Here is a 20287-nt window from a genome sequence, read left to right on the forward strand (position 1 = left end):
TTTTGAACTGCTCTTTGAAAGTTGGATACGATTTGGGTTGACAGAAAAGAGGACATTCCAGATTGGGCAGATTCAAGAGAAAAATCACTGGAGGTAGAAATAAGTTTGTCATAAGTTGAGTAGAGAAAAAGATTGGGGCCGGGCTTGGTGGCTCACACCTGTACTCCTAAAACTTTGGGAGGCCAAGGTGGGTGGATCACTTGAGGTCAGGAGTTCAAGACCAGCCTGGCCAACGTGTTGAAACCCCATCTCTACTAAAAAAATACAAAAATTACCAGGCGCAGTGGCGCATACCTGTAATTCCAGCTACTTGGGAGTCTGAGGGAGGAGAATTGCTTGAATTGGGAGGTGGAGGTTGCAGTGAGCTGAGATCATGCCATTGCACTCCAGCCTGTGGGACAAAGAGTGAAACTCCATCTCAAAAAAAAAGAAAAAAAAAAAAAAAAAAAGATTGGCCTGTCTTGGTAAGAGTGAGCCTGGTATCCTGGTATCTGGGCTAAAGTGAAGATGGAAGATTAATATGACCATGGTCTATTTTTCTCCCTGCCCTGATGATTTTACTTTTATATGTTTTTTTCTTCAATAAAGATCACACTCTAAAATATCACAAAGTTAAAAAAATAATTTTTAGAGAAGTTTAAGTATTAAATAGATATTAATGTCTTCAATATTTCTTTGAGATGTTCAGGTTAACTCACACATTGAAATTTGCTTGTGGCATATGTATTAGTGTATTTGTCAGTGTGCTTGGGTGCCTCTCTGACTTATTCAAGGTATTGACCTTTCAGTTCTTAGTTTGTAGAAGAAATGGCGACGTTGGAAACAATAACCTATTTTAATTCTTTAATTATATTATAGTTATACCTCAGTCCATTTTTCCCTCTTTTGTTTTATCTTAGGTCAACAGGACATACTGCTGTGGCACCTACCGAGCAGGTCCTATGCGGCAGATAAGTCTCGTTGGAGCAGTAGATGAAGAAGTTGGTGATTATTTCCCAGAGTTCCTTGATATGTTAGAAGAATCACCATTTCTGAAAGTGAGTGTTAATTAAGATTATTAAAGTTTTGATCTTTACTTAAGTGGGCACTTCATACGTTGAAGAGTATTTAGCTAATATTGCCTACTGAAATTAAATTTATCCAGTGTTTTGCACAGAAATGTTTAGATATAATATTAGTACAAAGTACTTAAATTCAATTATTCTTTTTAATATAAATTACTATGTAAATAGCATTTATTTCTTTATATACGGTTGTAAAAAAGCCTTCTTAGAACTTTTATTTGGGTGGGAGGATTAACTTATAAATCATTGAAACAATTTTTTAATGTGACTAATCCATCTGATTTCTAGATGACTTTGCCCTGGGGTACACTTTCCAGCCTCCGACTCCAGTGTAGGTCCCAGAGTGATGATGGGCCTATAATGTGGGTAAGGCCAGGAGAACAGATGATCCCTACAGCAGATATGCCAAAGTCACCCTTCAAAAGACGACGGTAAATATTTCTTTTTCTGAAATAAGCAAAACTATTTTTTTTTTAGTTGGTTGCTTATAAAAATGAGCACAGTTTGAAAACGATTTGTCTTGGGCTCCCTTAAGTAAATGTTTTGGTTGTCAGTTCCTCGTTTCAGTCCAATCATCACAGTTATCACAGTGAGGCATTTTTCTAAAACACAAATTTAATTTTTACTTATTTTTTAAAAACCTGTGCCCTAACTGCCTGCAGGATAAAAGATCAAACCCCTTAGGGTGGTTTACATTCATAATCAGGTTAACTGTACCTTTTCTGGATGTATTTGTGTTTAGTCTTCTCCGGCCATACTGAATTCACTTTCCAAACCATAGTCTATCATAACTCTTCGCTTTTGCACTATTTTTTTTTTTTTTTTGAGATAGGGTCTCACTCTGTTGCCCAGAACTAGAGTGCAGTGGTACAATCATAGTTCACTGTATTCTTGAACTCTTGGTCTCAGGAGAGCCTCCCAAGTAACTGTGGCTATAGGTGTGCACCACCATGCCCATCTGATTAAAAAAATTGTTTTGTGTATTTTATTTTTGTAGAGATGGGGTCTCACCATATTGCCCAGGGTGGTTTTGAACTCCTGGCCTCAAATGATCCTCCTGCCTCAGCCTCCCAAAGTGCTGGGGTTACCGTCCCACAGCAAACTTAATACATTTTCAAAACTTAGCTTGAGCTGGGCACAGTGGCATATGCCTTTAGTCCTAGCTACATGGTAGGCTGAAGTAGGAGGATCACTTGAGCCCAGGACTCCACGACAAGATCCTGTCTCAAACCAAAACCAAAACCAAACAAAACTTAACTTGGACGTCACCTCCTTTGTGAAGTTTTTCTTTCCTTCCTTAGGTAATTAATTGTTTCCTACAATGTTCTGTTCATTAAAGTTCTGTTTACATGTTTTTATTTTTTACTAACATTTGAGGTGTGCTTTGGGAAGACAGGGACTGTTTTATTCATCTTTGTCCTCATGACATATACTAGGTAACCAGTATTTGCTACATGAAACCAGTAATGTACTATAGGACCGAGCCTCAGTAATTCATATTGTGCTAACATGTTTTGTGTTTCAGACTTTTAAGACAAATGTAGATTAACTCACTCTCTAGTACTTTGAAAAATCTAATTTAATGAGACTGAAAATGATTTATACCTGCTTAGACTATGAAAATAGCAATTCAAAATAAGTGCCCAGAAGTGAGTTTTAATGGACTAATCTAAACCTTAACTTAAGGCTCATAGGAGAATGATACTTGAGCTAAGTATGGAATAATCTTAGGTACTTGAAATGTATTGAAAATACTTTGAAAAAATTATGTACGAATGCAGGGTGGTGGCATGGTAAAAACCCAGGAGTCATTTGAAAGTTCTGCACATTGTTAGATTATAGCAGTTTTTGTTGCAGGATGATGACGAATCTTGAAATCTTATTAAATTGTTAAATACTATATACATTTTTTGTTCTGTAATCTTTCCTCAAAAAATGACCATCGTTTGTTTCCTGATTTTTATAAACTTAAGAAAAAAGTAATAGGAAAGAGTAAAAAGAGGGCAGGCGCAGTGGCTCATACCTGTAATCCCAGAACTTTGGGAGGCTGAGGCAGGCAGATTGCTTGAGTTCAGGAGTTCAAGACCAGCCCGGGCAACATGACAAAACCCTGTCTCTAGTAAAAATACAAAAATTAGTGTGGTGGCATGCTCCTGTAATCCTAGTTACTGAGGTGGTTGAGGCATGAGAATCGCTTGAACTCAGGAGGCCAAGGTTGCAGTGAGCTGAGATGGTGCCTCTGCACTCCAGCCTGGAGGACAGAGTGAGACTCATCTCAAAAAGAAAAAAAAAAGAAGAGTAGAAAGAAGGCAGGCTGGGCATGGTGGCTCACACCTGTAATCCCAGCACTTTGGGAGGCCAAGGCAGGCGGATCACCTGAGGTCAGGAGTTTGAGACTAGCCTGGCCAACATGGTGAAACCCCATCTCTACTAAAAATACAAAAATTAGCTGGGCATGGTGGCAGCCGCCTGTTATCCTAGCTACTTGGGAGGCTGAGGCAGGAGAATTGCTTGAACCCAGGAGGCGGAGGTTGCAGTGAGCCGAGATTGTGCCACTCCACTCAAGCCTGGGGGACAAGAGCAAGACTTCATCTCCAAAAAAAAAAAAAAAAAAAGGCAGAAAGCCACCATTTAGGCATATTAACCTTTCAAATTATATATTGCCATAAATAATCTTTTTACAAAATCCATTCTTTGTGTGATGTTTACTTTAAAACTTGGGAATTTTTACTGTATGGTTGTTATCAAGATTTATTTAAGCAATTCTTGGTTTTGTTTTTGTTTTTTCTTTGAGACAGTCTTACTCTGTCACCTAGGCTGGAGTGCAGTGGCATGATCAGGGCTCACTGTAGCCTACCTCCCGGGCTCAAGTGATCCTCCCACCTCAGTCCCCCCAAGTATCTGGGACTACAGGTGCCTGCCACCATGCCTGGCTGGTTGTTTTTTTTGTTGTTGTTGTCGTTGTTTTTGAGATGGAGTCTCGCTCTGTCACCCAGGCTGGAGTGCAGTGGCGCGATTTCGGCTCACTGCAAGCTCCTCCTCCCGGGTTCACGCCATTCTGCTGCTTCAGCCTCCCGAGTAGCTGGGACTACAGGCTCCCGCCATGATGCCCGGCTAATTTTTATTTTTATTTTTGGTAGAGATGGGGTTTCACTGTGTTAGCCAGGATGGTCTCAATTTCCTGACCTCGTGATCCACCCGCCTCGGCCTCCCAAAGTGCTGGGATTACAGGTGTGAGTCACCGTGCCCGGCCTGTTGGTTTTTTTTTTTAAATTTTAATTAAAAAAGAGTTGGCCCTTACCAACTCTTTATTAGTCTAATTTTTTCCCAGGTTTTCAATGTAAACAGTATTTTGAAAACATGATACTGGCATGCTGGAGCCAGTTTGTACCTGTTCACAAAGGCTGTCATTAGCATCACTTTCCAATTCCACATTGCGTGATGTCCCGTTAGTAACTGGAAATCATTCGTGTTAGGTGTATTTGTACCATAGAAATCAGCAAATCAGCTAAAATCAGCCACCTCCCCTGACCCTCAAGTCAGATGTAAAATATATAGAGCATACCACTGATTGTATATGGATGGAAGTTTGGTAGATATGTATGTTTGTGCATATGCGTGTTTGTTTTCTTTTTTTTAATATTTTTTGAGACGGAGTCTCACTCTGTTGCCTGGCTGGGGTGCAGTGGCGCGATCTCGGCTCACTGCAACCTCCGCCTCCCGGGTTCAAATGATTCTCCTGCCTCAGCCTCCCAAGTAGCTGGGACTACAGGCATGCACCACCATGCCCAGCTAATTTTTGTATTTTTAGTAGAAACGGGGTTTCACCATGTTGGCTAGGATGGTCTCGATCTCTTGACCTTGTGATCCTTCCGCCTCAGCCTCCCCAAGTGCTGGGATTACAGGCGTGAGCCACTGCACCCGGCCATGCGTGTTTATATTCTTAGTAAAAATTCCTAAAGTCTCAAAGTATACACATTTCTAATGGGCTTCCAGAAATGTACCAATTTATATACCCACTCATATAATACAGTTCCCTTTTTCTCATACGCTCCACTAACATTTTTAACTATATTATCTGATTGGATAAAAATGTCTCATTTTATTTTATTTTAAAAAATTGTTTTAGACAGAGTCTTGCTCTGTCACCCAGGCTGGAGTGCAGTGGTGCGATCTTGGCTCACTGCAACCTCTGCCTCCCGGGTTTAAGTGATTCTCATGCCTCAGCCTCCCAAGTAGCTGGGATTACTGGTGTGCACCACCACGACTGGCTAATTTTTGTATTTTTAGTAAAGAGGGGTTTCGCCATATTGGCCAGGCTCATCCCAAACACCTGGCCTCAAGGGATCCAGCCACTTCGGCCTGCCAAAGTGCTGGGATTTCAGGCGTGAGCCACTATGCCCAACCCAAAAATGTCTCATTTTAATTTGCTATTTTTTGAGGGGTTTCTTATTTTGTCTTTGGTGATTTCCTTTTAATTTCCTTTATACATATTTATATTTTGGTATTTTTCTTTTGTAAAAATCCCATATATATTATGACTATTAAGCTTTTTTTCCCTTCTGTTCCAAGTTTTTCTCTTTTTTTGTCTTTCAGCTTTAGTGTTTTTTTCTTTACTTACAGAAATTTTTGTTTATATGATCTATCTTTTAAGGTTTCTTCTTTAGTAATAGGCTTAGAAGAGCCTTCTTTTATTCAGTGTTATAAAATACTCACCTACATTTTCTCTTAGTACTTCTGTGATTTCAGTATTTACATATTTAATCCACCTGGAATTGGCTTCAGTATAGAGGAAGAGATTTACATTTTTTTCCAGGTAGTTAGGCAGCTGTACCAACATCATTTATTTAATAATGCATCTGAGGTGCCATCAAATTTTATTTCTGTTGGTATTAAATATTCTTAAGTGAGGCATTCAGAAGCATTTTGAATTAGAATTGAATGAATCAAAATGTAAACACTAATGTCCATCTTTTTGTGTTAGTGAAAACTAGTTGCGGAAAATGGTGGAATAAAAATGTGAGAAGCTGTTCAGTTACCAAGGACACTGCTACTGAAGCCGATCTTTGGATTTATGAACTCTAGAGTTAAAGAAATATGTGTACAGAGTTTTTAAAAAATCAAATAATACAGCAAGACTTACAATGGAAAATCCTGCCCACTTTTCCTTCCCAGAGGCAAATATATTTTTACAAGAGGCAAAACCCATTTGTTTATAATACTTTTTTAAAAAGGCTTTGGCAGGGTTTTTAATTAAAATTTTTTTTTAATCTTGTGTATATACTAGTTGTATATATGTATGATATACATGTCATGTTTTTATACAGGTTTTGAATTTTTGGTATGATAGCAGGTATTCCGTCCTCTTACCTGTTCTCTGAATAGTTAGATGACCCCTACTTTATCCTCTTCCTCCTCATTTCTTCTTTCGGTCAGCTGTCCCTACACATTGCTGGGGTTAATTCATATTCTGTTTTAAAATTATCATTAGGTCTTACATGCCTTGTCAATAAGTAGATTCTAAAATTTTATGGCTAGCTATGTTTACTGCAGACCCAGCTATTAAGTTATTAATTCATATTCTAAGGTTTCAATATTATGTCATCACTCAAAGGAAGAATATACAAAAGCATCTTTCTTTTCTATATTTCACCTACGTACTTAAAACCGTGTCACATTTTTTGAAAGTTTTATATTTGGTATCATAACTTCTTTAAAAAAAAAGTCTTCTGTTTTTCCTGCAGTTTCTGATTGCCCTGTTTTTTGAGGTAGGAACATAAAAAAGTGTTCTGTTTTTCCTGCAGTTTCTGATTACCATCTTTTTTTTTTTTTTTTTGAGGTAGGAACATAAACTTTTCTTGACCATCCTAAATATCTTCTGTTCTCTTTATTGCTTCCCATCTTTTTATTTATTGCTTCCATTCTCCTTACTGCTTATAGGGTTAGAGTTAAGGTACATTACTTCCAGAACCACGCTGACTTTCTCATCTGTTTGACTATGGCTTTCTTTTATAACCCTTTTTTTTTTTTTTTTTTTTTTTGAGAGAGTATTGGTGTTGGTAGTTACCTAGCATTCTGTTCTTTTGTCATATCCTCATGCCTTTTAGAATTTTTTTCATACTGTCTGCTGTAACATATCAGTTTTTTTATGTGGATATCTTTTGGAACTCCGTGTTCTGCCTATAGAAGGCTTATTTCAGTTATCCACGTAGGACTTCCTATTTAATGCTTTTCTGCATTAACCTATGGTTGTTGTTTTCCTAGACTTATTTCCTTCTCTTGCTTAAACACATTCTCAAGGAATAGTCTAAGAAAAAGGAGGTATTCTGAGTTATATGTCTGAAAATTTCTTTTTCTGTTAATAAACATGATTTATAATTTAGCTGAAGTCCAGAAGTTGTGTTGTCTCTTAGTATTTTTAGTATTTTTAGCAGTGCTCTATTGTCTTCTGGCATCTAATATTATTTATGAGAAGTCCTAATGCTAGTGTAATTTTTATTCTTTTGTAGGTAGCCTATTTTTTTCTTGTCTGCAAGCTTTATAGCATCCTCTATCATTAGCAGTCTGAAATTTCACAATGATATGTCTTGAGTCTTTCATTCTTATTTCTTAATTATACTTTTTGTTGTTTAGTAGTCACCTTAAATTGAAAGATTCATGTCTCCTTTCTTTCTGATAATTTTTCTTACTTAATTGGTTTGGTAATTTCTTCTTCATTTTCTCTTCTTTCTTTCTGAAACTACTATTGGTTGAATAATAGATCTCCTGGTTTGATGGTCCTCATATTTCCTATTATCTTTTTGCTTTTGATTCTGAGACATTTACTGGACTTTTGTCTTCTAACCTTTCTTTGGTGTTTTAAAATTTTAGCGTTGTTCATTTTGGTTTTTCTCTGTCAGGCTGCTATCTTCAGAAGCTGGTGATTCTTGGTTGACCCATTCATATTTTAAAATAAAGCATTGGGTTTATTGTGAGTTCTATTTATATTTTGGTGAGTCTTGTCAACAGGTAGACAATTGTCAGTTGTCAACTTAGAGTGAACAGGCATAGAAATGGACACTAAATGACGTGCCCAAATTTCAGAGGATTATGTTCTATTTTTGTGGCAATTTCCATGTGTTTAGAGAATGTGCAGTTTTTCTGGCTGAAAGTTTATCAGGATGTTTTTGGCTATAAGCAACAAAAATTTTGGTTCAAGCTTCTTTATAAAATAAAATGTCTGTCTTGTATATCGAGAAGTCCAGAGAGGTTGGTTCTAGGCACCATATGGTCAGTGTGTCAGTGCTGTTATCAAGGGACCAGATTCTTTCCTTTTCTCTGTTCTAACATTGTCTTGCCCTAGGCTATGTACTTAACACTAGCTCCCTTTATAGTTGCTAGATGGCTGAGGCAGTTCTAGACATCACATCTTGATTCGGCTATATCTAATAGAAGATAGTATCTTTTCTTGTACTTCTTTCTTAGGAGCTAGGAAACTTCCCAGAAGTCTCTTCAGCATATGTCCTTTCATACTATTAGACAGAATCAGTTCATGACTATTCCTAAGTCAGTCACTGTCAGGGGAAATGAGCTTACCATAATTTACCAGGACTCATCAGAAATTAACTCTGGAGTTTGTGAATGAGGTCACATACAGGGCAGAATGAGATGCCTAATGAAAATTAGGGTTCTGTCAGGGAATTAAAGGGGAGGAATGGATGCTGGGTGGGTAGCCATAGTCTACTCCATGTAGGGCTAAATGCCTGTCTACATTTCTACCTGCAGGGATGACTTGTTTATTTGCAGAATTTCACTTTAATTCCCCTTTTCTCAGCCTCACTTCATTTCTGTTCATCATTATTATGCCTGGCTTCTTTTTGGACTCAGGCTTTTCCAAGGTCTGTTGGGCAGGTCTGCTGCCTTTTTGGCTGCTGATCCCTTCTTGTGTATTCTATGCCTGTGGCTTTTTCTGCTCAGTTTTATTAGTCTCAGGTACTATGATCATTTTCCATCTTGCAAAAGTTTGTTGATATTGCTCATTCATTAATTCATTTCCTTTGTTGCTTCTTATTCACTATCATCTTTAGATTATTATACTTAGAAATTCTTGAGCACATAAAAAAGCAGAAAACAATATAATAAACTGCTGTGTGTTTAATATACAGTCAACAGCTGTCAACTCATGGCTAATTCTGTTTCATCTGTACTCTAATCCATTCTCCCATCTAATCCTCACTTCCCCCATTATTGGTTTGAAGACTTTTACTTTCATTTTAATGTAGAAGGAGATAACATGGATGCCTGATTTGCAATCTTGAATCAGAACTCTAGTTTAACTATAATAGGGTCATTGCCTGATGCACGTGGCAAGTCAGTACACCAAAACAGCAGATTGCAACAGAGAAAGTTTAATTGTAGGGCCACTAAAGGAGGAGATGGAAGGAAATCTCAAATCTGTCTCCCTGAGGAGTTTGGGGGTTAGGGTTTTTAAAGGTTTTGGAATGGGCTGATGTGTGGAGATGTTCATTGGTCCGAGAGTACAAAGTGAAGTCATGGACAAAGAGATGAATAAACTATTATCATGCTGATTAGGTTTTTCTATGGGGGTCTTTAAATTGGTTGGCAGCAGCTGTTTTGCCAGAATTCAGGATCTGCTTAAGCCATTCTTAACATCGGAGATTCTATCTTAAACAAAAGCCTTATGATGCTAACACTAGAATTCTTTTTTAAAAAAAGTATATATATATATATATTTTTTTTTCCCCCCAAAAAGGTTTTCCCACTTCAAGAAATTCTATCTGTAGGAACAATGGGGATGCAAATGGTCAGTATCTAGTGTTACCTGACTTTTAGTTACAAGAAAGTGGGTCTAAGTGCAGCCTGATTAATGCTTAATTATAGCTATATTTCCATCCAGAATTTTTATTAACTGTGTGAGGGCAGCCTCACTAGTAGCATATTTTGAGAGTTGGAAATAAGATGAATGAGGGTAAAGAAGCCTTAAACTTTGACTTTTATTTTCTGTTGATAGAACAGAAGCACTACATTTGAGCCTAATCTAAGATATATTTTCAGCTTTATTATGGCACACAGGGAGAGGAAGGTAATTACATTAAGCATTATAATATAGTGTATTAAATGCTAATGATCATAATCATTGAACCCTTCTCAGTCCTCATCTTATTTAAATCTGGTATTTTAGCAGACTTTTTTGCCTTACTGCTATTAATTAATTTTTTTTTTGGTCTCTTTCTTCCTTGCTTACCCTTTGTTTAACAACCAAATCAACTCTAGATCAATGAATGAAATAAAAAATCTCCAGTACCTACCTCGGACCAGTGAACCCCGCGAAGTCCTCTTTGAAGATAGGACTAGAGCTCACGCTGATCATGTAGGTCAGGGGTTTGACTGGCAGAGTACGGCTGCTGTTGGAGTTTTGAAAGCTGTACAATTTGGTGAATGGTGAGTTAATTGAACTCAACTGCAAGGTTGGTTAATATTGTGTAAGACAATGTGGACTCTATTTAAAAGGTTTAGGACCAGTTTTTTAAATTGCGGTAAAATACACATAAAGTTTGCCATCTTAACCATTTTTAAATGTACATTTGGTAGAGTTAAGCATATTTACATTGTTACGAAACAGAGCTCCAGAACCTTTTCATCTTGCAAGGCTGTAACTCTATACTCATTGAACAACAATTCCTCTTTTACTCTCACCCCCAGGCTCTGGTAACCATCATTCTACTTTCTGTTTCTATGAATTTGACTACTTTACATATTTCATATAGATGGAATCATATAGTGTTTATCTTTTTGTGGCTGGCTTATTTCTTTTAGCATTGTCCTCCAGGTTCATCTGTGTTGTAGCAAGGGTCAGAATCTCCTTCCCTTTTTAGGCTGAATAATAATTCATTGTATGTATATACCACATGTTGTTAATCAGTTTATCCATCAGTGGACACTTGGGTTGCTTCCACCTTTTGGCTTTTGTGAATAATGCTGGTGTGAACATGGGTGTATAAATATCTCTTCATGTCCCTGCATTCAATTATTTTGGCTATACACCCAGGAGTGAAGTTGCTGGATTATATGGTAGTTCTGTTTGTAATGTTTTGAGAAACTGCCAGACTGTTGTCCATAGTGGCTAAACCATTTTATATTCTGTTGGGGCCCAGTTTTAACAAAGCTCAGGACATGGAGATACAAAGTGGTGAGAGGACTGCAAATGCATCTAGTTTAGAATAAAACTATTCTTTTTAGCCATTTTTGTTTTAATTTTACAACAGCAAATCTGATTTTTATGGCTTTTTAAGTTTTAGTTTTTTTAAATTAAAAAAAATTGTATACCTAGTCCTTAGAAACTATGCATCTATTTCTCTGCTAGTAGAAGCATTTCCAAGAACAAAAGAACTGAAATTTGTCATTATTTTTCATTGTGAGATGTTTGTCGCTGAAACTTAATTTTGTTAATCTTAGGAGTGACCAACCTCGCATAACCAAAGATGTGATTTGTTTTCATGCTGAGGATTTTACTGATGTTGTACAAAGACTTCAGTTAGATCTTCATGAACCTCCAGTTTCCCAGGTAATAATTTATTTTTTATTACCATTTGTGATATTGGAAGTAAATATACCCATTTTATTTTGAATTTTATCTTACAGTCTGATATGTGGGATAGTGAGTTTAATTTTATTACTGTTAAAGACTGGGGTGGGGGTGGTGCTGAAAATCATTTAAACAGAGCTTCCCAAGCAGAATGCTTGAAATCCTTTCAATCTTTGGGATACCAGGTGGGCGTGGGATGGTTAGAGGTCCCAGGCGGCTCAGTTATGGCCATGAGCTGTCTCACTTGTTAACCCCATTGCACTGTGTCCCCTCAACTGCAAAAGGCTGAAAGACACACTAAAAGAAAAGAAAACATGTTGCCTTTATGTTTGGTAAAGAATATTGATACTTAGTCGTACTTTGAAATACTTAAATAATTCTCTAGGCCATTCTGATTTTAACCTGTACTTTGTTACTAAAGAGGTAGTAAAATAGGAGGAAAATAATTTCCCAAGCATTACAAGAATTTTTAGAAAGTTACCTATCATTTAGTGTTGCTTAATTTTAATTTGATTGTTGTTATAACACATTTTGTTTCTACTGTTTTCCTTTGCTAATTATAATATTTCATTTGACTAAATTATTAGATATTTTAAAGTCTCACATAACTTTTTTCTTTCTTCAGTGCGTACAGTGGGTAGATGAAGCTAAACTAAACCAAATGAGGCGGGAAGGCATTCGTTATGCTAGAATTCAGCTTTGCGACAATGATATCTACTTCATCCCTAGAAATGTCATTCATCAGTTCAAAACAGTTTCGGCAGTGTGCAGCTTAGCCTGGCATATAAGGCTTAAACAGTACCACCCTGTTGTGGAAGCCACTCAAAACACAGAAAGCAATTCTAACATGGACTGTGGTTTAACTGGAAAGCGAGAATTAGAAGTTGACTCCCAATGTGTGAGGATAAAAACTGAATCTGAAGAAACATGCACAGAGATTCAGCTGTTGACAACTGCTTCATCATCCTTCCCACCTGCATCAGAACTTAATCTACAGCAAGATCAGAAGACTCAGCCTATTCCAGTTTTAAAAGTGGAAAGTAGACTGGACTCTGACCAGCAACACAATCTGCAAGAACATTCAACCACTTCTGTGTGATATGTACATATTCAAACACATTTTTTAACTTTTTTAAATTTTGATGTGAAGTTATAGTTTTATAACTGGCTTAAGTTAAGTTTTATTGGAGAAATCTTGCCTATAATTCTATAAAGAGAAATGACATTCCACAAATGTCAAGCATATCTTTTTTACACAGATTATGCAAAGTTAAGAGTTGTATCTTATCCCGTTAGTACAGTATGTAATAGTGGGTCTGCTGCTACTTTCTGTTTTAAGGTGTGAGGTAACAATTCAATCTCTTCTTCAAATCAAAATGAGAATTCTCTGGAATAACAGATTCTTATTTGGTAAATTATTCACTTCCCTTAATTTTATCTTGCCTTGTCTCTTGCCATATTTGCTGTTTTTATAGATAAATAAGATTTATGGTTTAGTACTTGTGTCTTTATGGCACAGGTTCAGTTTCTACAGTGAAAATGGCATAGGTTGCAGGAAAGAATTTCTGCATCTGGTACATGGGCAAGTCAGTTATTTAGTTCTAACCACAAATAACAAGTAGTTTCCAAGGAAATTTCAGTGGCTCTCTGGTTTCTTAACAAAAGAGAAAGCACAGCACTTTCTGATCCAAACTGTCTTTTTTTTGTATCTGTTATTTAAAGCCCAGTGGATATTTCAATTAAAAAAAAATCTAAAGATGAATAGTCCTTGGTCATTCATTATCCATGGCTCATTAATCTCTTCTAGAATATATGCTAACTATGGAAGATATTTTGGGTAAAAGAGATAATGTTGACATGATACTCTATTGTTCTGCTTCCTGGCATCCTCACATTTTGTGGGGATAATTTTGCTTCCTAAACTGATCACAACTATTAAACTTAGAGAATAATAATAGTCTTTCTGATGAGGCTGCCATATTTTGAGCATCAATCTTATGATAAACTATTCTTGTCACTTGGCATCAACCTCTTCATGATAAATATCTACTACTGAGACACTTCAATTCACAGTTTTAACTGGTGAATACCTGGGTTTATTTACTATTACTCTGTGTTGCTATTTTCTAAGAAAGAATACAGCACTAGACTTCATCCTAGAGTTTCAGGTAGGCTAATGCTTAGTGCCTGAGTATTTAAATCTTCTTTTCAAACAGGCACAGTTCACATTGCTAGTATGGTCCTAACTTTCTGTTATTTTAGAATGTTAACATGATTCACATTATACTTTCTCTTAGTTAATAATACAGTAGGCCTTTTGTTTATTAATGGAAGAGTACTCCCCACACCTAAGACCAGATTCTTGTATCTCCCTGGTTACAGTGCAATTTGGAGATTTTTTTTTTTCCTGGATGGTAAGATTTGAAATATTTACATTAACATAGGCAAAAAAAAAAAAAAATACAAGATGCTGCTTTATTATGTCTGTCACCATGAAAACTTAGCTGCATCTTTTGAAATATCAAATATGAATTTTCTCTAAAATATTCTGAAATAGGTTAAATCTTATATAAATATTACTTTGTGCAATATTGTTGTGTAGTTAAATGCATATTAGCAAAGTATAGAGGTCACTGTGTAAACCGATAGAAAAGTAACCATCAGCAAATACTGCAGTGATTAGTTAGAATCTGTATTATTCCTTATATATATGTATATGTATGTATTCTCTGTTACAAAGGATGAAGACAAATAGGGATACATTTCAATGTAAACCATTTATGAATTTGGAAGTGATGTTGGCTTTAGTTATCTTTGTAAATAAGGTAATTAGAATGGTATGAAAGGTAATGTGATTATTGCAGGGGTGTTTTTAAATCTTGGGTATAAATTCTAGGGTAAATTCCAGTTTATCCAGACTAGTTTTTAACGGGACCTGCCTTTGAGGGTGTTTTTTGTTATTTTGTTGGGAAGGGGTTTAATCACAAAGTGTGTGGGTTTGGGTTATTTCTTGTTTTTATTTTTCTGTCCAGAAGAGCTTTACCAGGCTGTGCAAAGTAAAATTCTTCTCAGGCAACATTTGCTTTTAAAAATAATCATGAAGAGAAGGCTGTTAAAGCAAAAAATTTTTTTTTTTTTTAATTTTTTCTTGTCTTCCAAGATCCGATTTCCCCATCTCCCACTTGCCATCCAGCAGATGCCATCTGTCATCCAAGCTGGTCATTGCTAATAAACAAGGAGACTGTCTCCTGACAGCCAGCACTATGTATTATCACTCAGGAACCAGCGGATCTGCAAAGACCTACAATCAAAAGCAAATCCCCATTTTCCTTTTATAAAACATTCTACCCTCACCTCCAATATAAACACATTAAAAGAGTACAATAAAAATGTTTAAAATCATGTACTAATAAATTCATTGTATGTTAGAATTACAATAGAATGAAAAGAAACATTTAGCTAGTAACGTATCTGAAAACTGAATGTCCTATGTGAGTATTAGATTTTAATAGCATGCTTTAAAGACTGATGAGTATAAAAGCAGAAGTTTTGCGTTTTTTACTGCTTTCAAAGCTGTATCCTAGTTTAGTGATACAAATGATTGCAATTTTTCTAAATCATTAAATTATTTGGTTTGGTGGAGTGAGGCATGGAGCAATCTGGAGTCTTCTGATTTGTTAAAGTAGTGATGGCAGTGAAGTTGTAACTGAAATTTAAGCTGATCTTCCTTTTTGGTATATTATCCGTTGTGCCAGCTCTTGAGATTACTTGCACAATGTGGCTATAAGTTTTAATATTTTGTGGAGCAGAGGGATGGTTTTTAAATGTGCTTATGGAAAGGACCCAATAAATGAATATTCCTAACTTAGTAAAGTAGAATAATTTCATGGTATTCATTAAAAAGGATGAAAGTCTTCCTCTTGCCCCAGAAGTAATTCTCTATACCAAGATATGCTAGGAGTAGGATGATGATTCAAAGCAGTAACCCAAATTCATAAAGCAATAATAATAAAAACCTACATAGTATGTTCTCTCCTCCAAAGTTTAACTCTAAAAATTGATTCCTAGGTTTAATTGTACCTTTAATTTGCTTATTCAGTACTTAGAATTTGTTTAACTGGTACTTTTATTATTTTTTAGTGAAAGACTTTTGAAAAGTGCCCTTTCCCCTTAAGAGGCAGTTGGAATACCAGTTGACTAATATTAAAAGCTCTTGTAGGGGGAAAAAGGAGCTTATTAAAGTTCTTTGCTAAACTTTGGGAAAAGATGTCTTGCATCAGTCTTACTAGGCATAAAAGTCACACTTAATGACTGGAAAAAACTTGCTTATTGCCTTTCCCTATATAAATATTAATTGTCTAGAATGAAAGCTAATATAGGAACAAGACTCCCAAATCCATGAAAACCCTTAGTGAATATATTCTTAATCATTAATATTAGCCCATTATATTTTCATCTGTATTTGCCATAAAAAATTTATTTGCATTTATGCCTTTAGGGTAATTTTGTATCTTTCTAATCTGTTTTATCATTGCTACAGGTTTTTAAAAACCTTTCACTAGCTAGCACATGCCAGAGGTTCACATCTGTGCTGTTTTGTTTTTCAAACAGGTTGTAGCTGTATTTATTGGCCATGCAAGTAGAGGAAATGCACAGTACAAATGTTTTTCTTTAGCACGTAAGGGACCTATCCTTGTCTTGAAAGTTTGTTGCTTTAAAAGCAAGTATCTCTCCATAAATATTATGGCCTTCCATTTTCTTCATACATTTTTTAGGATCCACTTGTGCATGTAGTTGAGACCACTGTCTCTTAAAATATAGCACTTTTCAATTCTCTCTAAAGAAATACTTATGTACTACTATCACATGTTGTAAATTTTCATGTAATAGTGTTTTCTGTGACTAAACTCCATTTTGATTGGCAGCTAAGACTTTTTTTCCTGTGGCTTTTATTTATCTAAGAGGTCTTTGCATATAGATGAAATGTATATTTGCCTGGCGGACTATTTGCGTTGTGTGGCCTTAGTTTGTTTATTGACATTAACGAGTGTTTTAAAAAGGTTTTTAATGAATAGTCTTAAATCTAAATTTGTGTGAATAATCCTTTTAACACAGTGCTTTTTTGTAGCTGTCTAAGTGTGTTAAATTGTTAAGCTATTTCTTTGTAAAATAGGACAATGGAATGCATAGTTTTTTTTTTTCCTGTAAAGTATTTTTTTAATAAAAAAAGTCTGATTTGTCCTTTAACTGGTGTTTCATCACAAAATGCATAGCATATGTGAGTTCTAAATACCTGGAACCTGTTTTTAGAGGACGAATCCCTCACCTACTGTATCCCCTACTACAAAAAAAATTTTTAGAAAATCTTATGACTTCTTTCCTAAAGATGTCTGGGGAAAATTCCATCCATATTGAGATGCAATTAGTTTGGGGGAAGAAGAAAAAATACACTTGACATTTGTTTTAGTTATGCCTCTTAATTGCTTAAATTGGTGTGTATCTACTTAAAAGAGGACAGTCTTAAATTTTTATTCCGGTGATGTGGATTTTCTTGAAAGTGCATTGAGTATTAATGAAGATGGTGTATAGACTTTTATGTCATTGATGTATTAATGCGACACAACAAAATGGATTTCTTTCCTCATCAGTTTTTGTGTGAACTTATCTTTAATTGAGGTACCTGTCCTAAGCCTTTGGTTCTGTCTAGGAAAGGAAAAGAAAGGGACTTCACATTTTTTGAGTAACTGTGATGGGCCAGGCAGTTTATATGAGGGTTTCTCATTTAATCTTCACATTCTTAAGAAGGTAACTATCTCCATAATACAGGTGAGAAAACAGGCTTGTTAGTTGAATAAATTGCTTAAGATCACAGATTATTGGTTGGGAGCAAGGATTCAGACCTTGTTCGCTGGTAGCCTTAGGAAGCACTGAATAGTTTCCAACAGGGCACCTGTAAAATGGTTTGCTACTTACCACTATTCTCTAATACTTCTTACCTGATTCAGTTCCTCCACACACTCCCCGAAAATCTTCTGTGTGCCAAACAGTGAAGTAAAGTACTTTTGCTATTAATGTAATTGAGGTTAAATATTTAGGTGTGCAAAATTCAACGTTTTTCACTTGTCATTTATCTCTTTTTTCAAGTTGGCCATTTGTCTTGAAGCCCAACAGAATTGTAATGTTTAGCACTAAGGAAAGGAAAAGCTGTCAAGGAGCAAAAGCAGAAGGAAACCACTGCCAATGTGTGCAATATAAAAATAAGGGTAAAATAATTTTTACTTTATTTGAGACAGGTCTCTGTTGCCTAGGTTGAAGTGCAGTGGTGCAATCATAGCTCACTACAGCCTCGAACTCGTGGACTCAGACGAGCCTCCCTCCTCAGTCTTCGAAGTAGCTGGGACTACAGGTGCGCGCCACCACCCCCGGCTAATTTTTTTTTTTTTAAGAGATGGGGTCTGACCATGTTGCTAAGGCTGGTCTCAAACTCCTGTGCTCAAGCTACATTTCCGCCTCGGCCTCCCAAAGCGCTCAGATTGCAGGCGTGAGCCACTGCGCCCAGGCTGGGTGAAATAATTTGTAAAACTTAGTCCTGTGGTAGTTATTTTAGCTTAGTCGATTTTCCTCATCAGTGAAATGGGATAACTTCCACCTGGTGCCCACTCAATAGATGATAAGAAATAATGTCTGCAAAACATTGAGTACCGCGCCTCTTAGGCTTTCTTAAGTGGAAGCTATCATCTGTCATTAGCTTTCTCTGACCCAGATGCTACACGCTGTGGGCCAGCAAGAACACGGCTTCAAATAAGGTGGGGAGAATGGCTGTAAGGGGACAGTGTTCCATTAATGGCCCCCCCCCAAAAAAAAAAGCAGCCTAAAAATCCTTTTAACGTATCCTTAAATATTCACTTTAGGGTTCAACCTTTCTTTCCTTCTCCTGACCTCTGTAGGCCCTAATTAACCTGTTCCTGCCGCCACCTAACTTTACCCTATTTTGGAAAAAGCTGTGACTGCCCAATACTTGTTCCTCTTTTCCCCCTACACCTTTGAGCACTAGAAAGCTCCAGACCCAGAGCTGCTGAGGGGCGGGAGAGGAAGGGAGTCACTAAGCTGCAGCCTGGCCCTTCCTCCCAGGGCAGCGTAAATTCACGCAAACATTGATTCGTTCGCTCAACAAACATTGGGAACCTAAGTGCCAGGCTTGTGCCAGGCCCCAGTCTCTGACCTCATGGAGCCCACAGCCCACTGGGGAACAGAGATTAAGCCATGAAACACGAAAATGAGTGCCACAAAGACGTGAGCCGGGAGCTACCAGAGTATCAGGACCGACCTCCTTTAGACCGCTGGATGGGAGAGTCGTTTGTGAGGAAATGACTTTTAAGCTGAGGCCTGAAGGGTGATCTGAGGGAGCTGCTCTTGGCCATCGATCGCCGCGCGACTCCCCAGGTCCTCGGACCCGGAGCCTGGACCGAGGCTGGGCGGGAAGGCCCAGGCCAGGGGCGGAGCCACCTCGGCGGCGAAAGCCGGAAAGCGGAAGCCGAAGGCTGGCGGCCGGTGGTCGGCTGAGCAGCTCTAACCCAGATCTCAGGCGGCTGAGTCACTGCAGCCCGGCGCGGCCCGGAGAAGACGAGCGCAGCAGCCGCCGCCGCCTCCCGGGCTCCCGGGCTCTCGGGGTCCGGGGCCTTTGCACTTGTCTTTTCCAGCTGGGAACAAAGCCTTTTGCTGTTGCCGTGGCGACTGCAGGCCTTCACTTTTAATCCCCCTCATTTTCCAGTTCATTCTCTGCTTATTTTCTGGTCAGTCCGTGACCCTGTAGGCGGGCTTGGACCGGCGATCGATTTGCCGCCCTCAGGGCGCTGGGCGGCCGGCTGCCTCTGAGGCTGGGGCGGCCTCCGCGGTCTCCATGGTAACGGCCTCGCCGGCGTCTCCGCCTAGAGGGAAGATGCGGCTTGCCTGGCCCGCCGCCTCGCCCCCGGCCTCACGGTGGGACCCTGGGTACTGAGGACGAAGGTCCCCGGCGCCGGCCCGCGGGGCAACGGGCAATAGGTGAGAGCCGGACGCCGGCGAGCGAAGGAGGCGGGTGCCGGGCGACTCCAGCGGCCGCCCCTGCCCCTCCCCCGCACCCACGAACACGCTCGCCCGATATATTGCAGAGGCTTCTCCGGTCGCCGCTGCGCCAGTTTTTTTTGTTTGTTGTGTTTTCCCTGGCAAACAGCTGGAGAAAGAGCAGCTCATGGAGAGGCTGAGAGAAGCGGTTTTCGCGTCCTACCCAAACTGGGAGAGTAACCTTCAGCAGCTGGACTCACCGATTGGTTTTCCTTCATTTTCAGTGAAATCCCATTCTCTGGCTGGAGACACAGATGGCCTCAAATGAGAGAGATGCTATATCGTGGTACCAAAAGAAGGTAATACCAATATATATATATATTTTTATTTGGAAAGCATTCTTCCTGCAAAAAGCTCCCACAAATAATATAATGTTACTTTCCCCCGAGTTTGGTAGTGCCAGGTGTTCATGTATACTTCAACATAAATGAAAAAAAAAAAAAGATGTACAAGGTCATTATGTCTTTTAAACCCGGTTCCAGGTCCCAGAATAAGGTTTACAAGCCACCTCCCTTCAGGCTGCATACACAATGCC

At 38.1% G+C, this 20287-nt stretch overlaps 2 protein-coding genes across 9 annotated transcripts in view; both read left to right on the forward strand.

The window, feature by feature from the left end:
- RSBN1 (round spermatid basic protein 1) overlaps nt 1-13405 on the forward strand; it is a 48258-nt gene extending 34853 nt beyond the window's left edge. The window contains exons 3-7 of the mRNA XM_024231921.2: nt 900-1037; nt 1353-1495; nt 10338-10505; nt 11520-11628; nt 12275-13405. Coding sequence (XP_024087689.1) covers nt 900-1037; nt 1353-1495; nt 10338-10505; nt 11520-11628; nt 12275-12748 — 1032 coding nt within the window. The 3' untranslated portion in view covers nt 12749-13405. The remainder of the gene's footprint in view (nt 1-899; nt 1038-1352; nt 1496-10337; nt 10506-11519; nt 11629-12274) is intronic.
- A 6178-nt stretch (nt 13406-19583) lies between these two features.
- Nucleotides 19584-20287, forward strand: part of PHTF1 (putative homeodomain transcription factor 1) — a 96951-nt gene continuing 96247 nt past the window's right edge. For 7 of the 8 annotated variants that reach the window (XR_010137941.1, XR_010137942.1, XR_010137940.1 and 4 more), the window contains exon 1: nt 19983-20051. Coding sequence is in view for 2 of the 8 variants with exons in the window: in XM_024231931.3 (XP_024087699.2) it covers nt 20007-20051 (45 nt within the window). In the remaining 6 variants the exon portion in view is untranslated. Of the gene's footprint in view, nt 19693-19976; nt 20052-20287 lie in introns of those variants that run through there. The other variant, XM_063718049.1, reaches the window with a different exon arrangement.

This window comes from Pongo abelii, chromosome 1 (assembly GCF_028885655.2).
Source record: "Pongo abelii isolate AG06213 chromosome 1, NHGRI_mPonAbe1-v2.0_pri, whole genome shotgun sequence".
Classification (NCBI taxonomy): Eukaryota; Metazoa; Chordata; class Mammalia; order Primates; family Hominidae; genus Pongo; species Pongo abelii.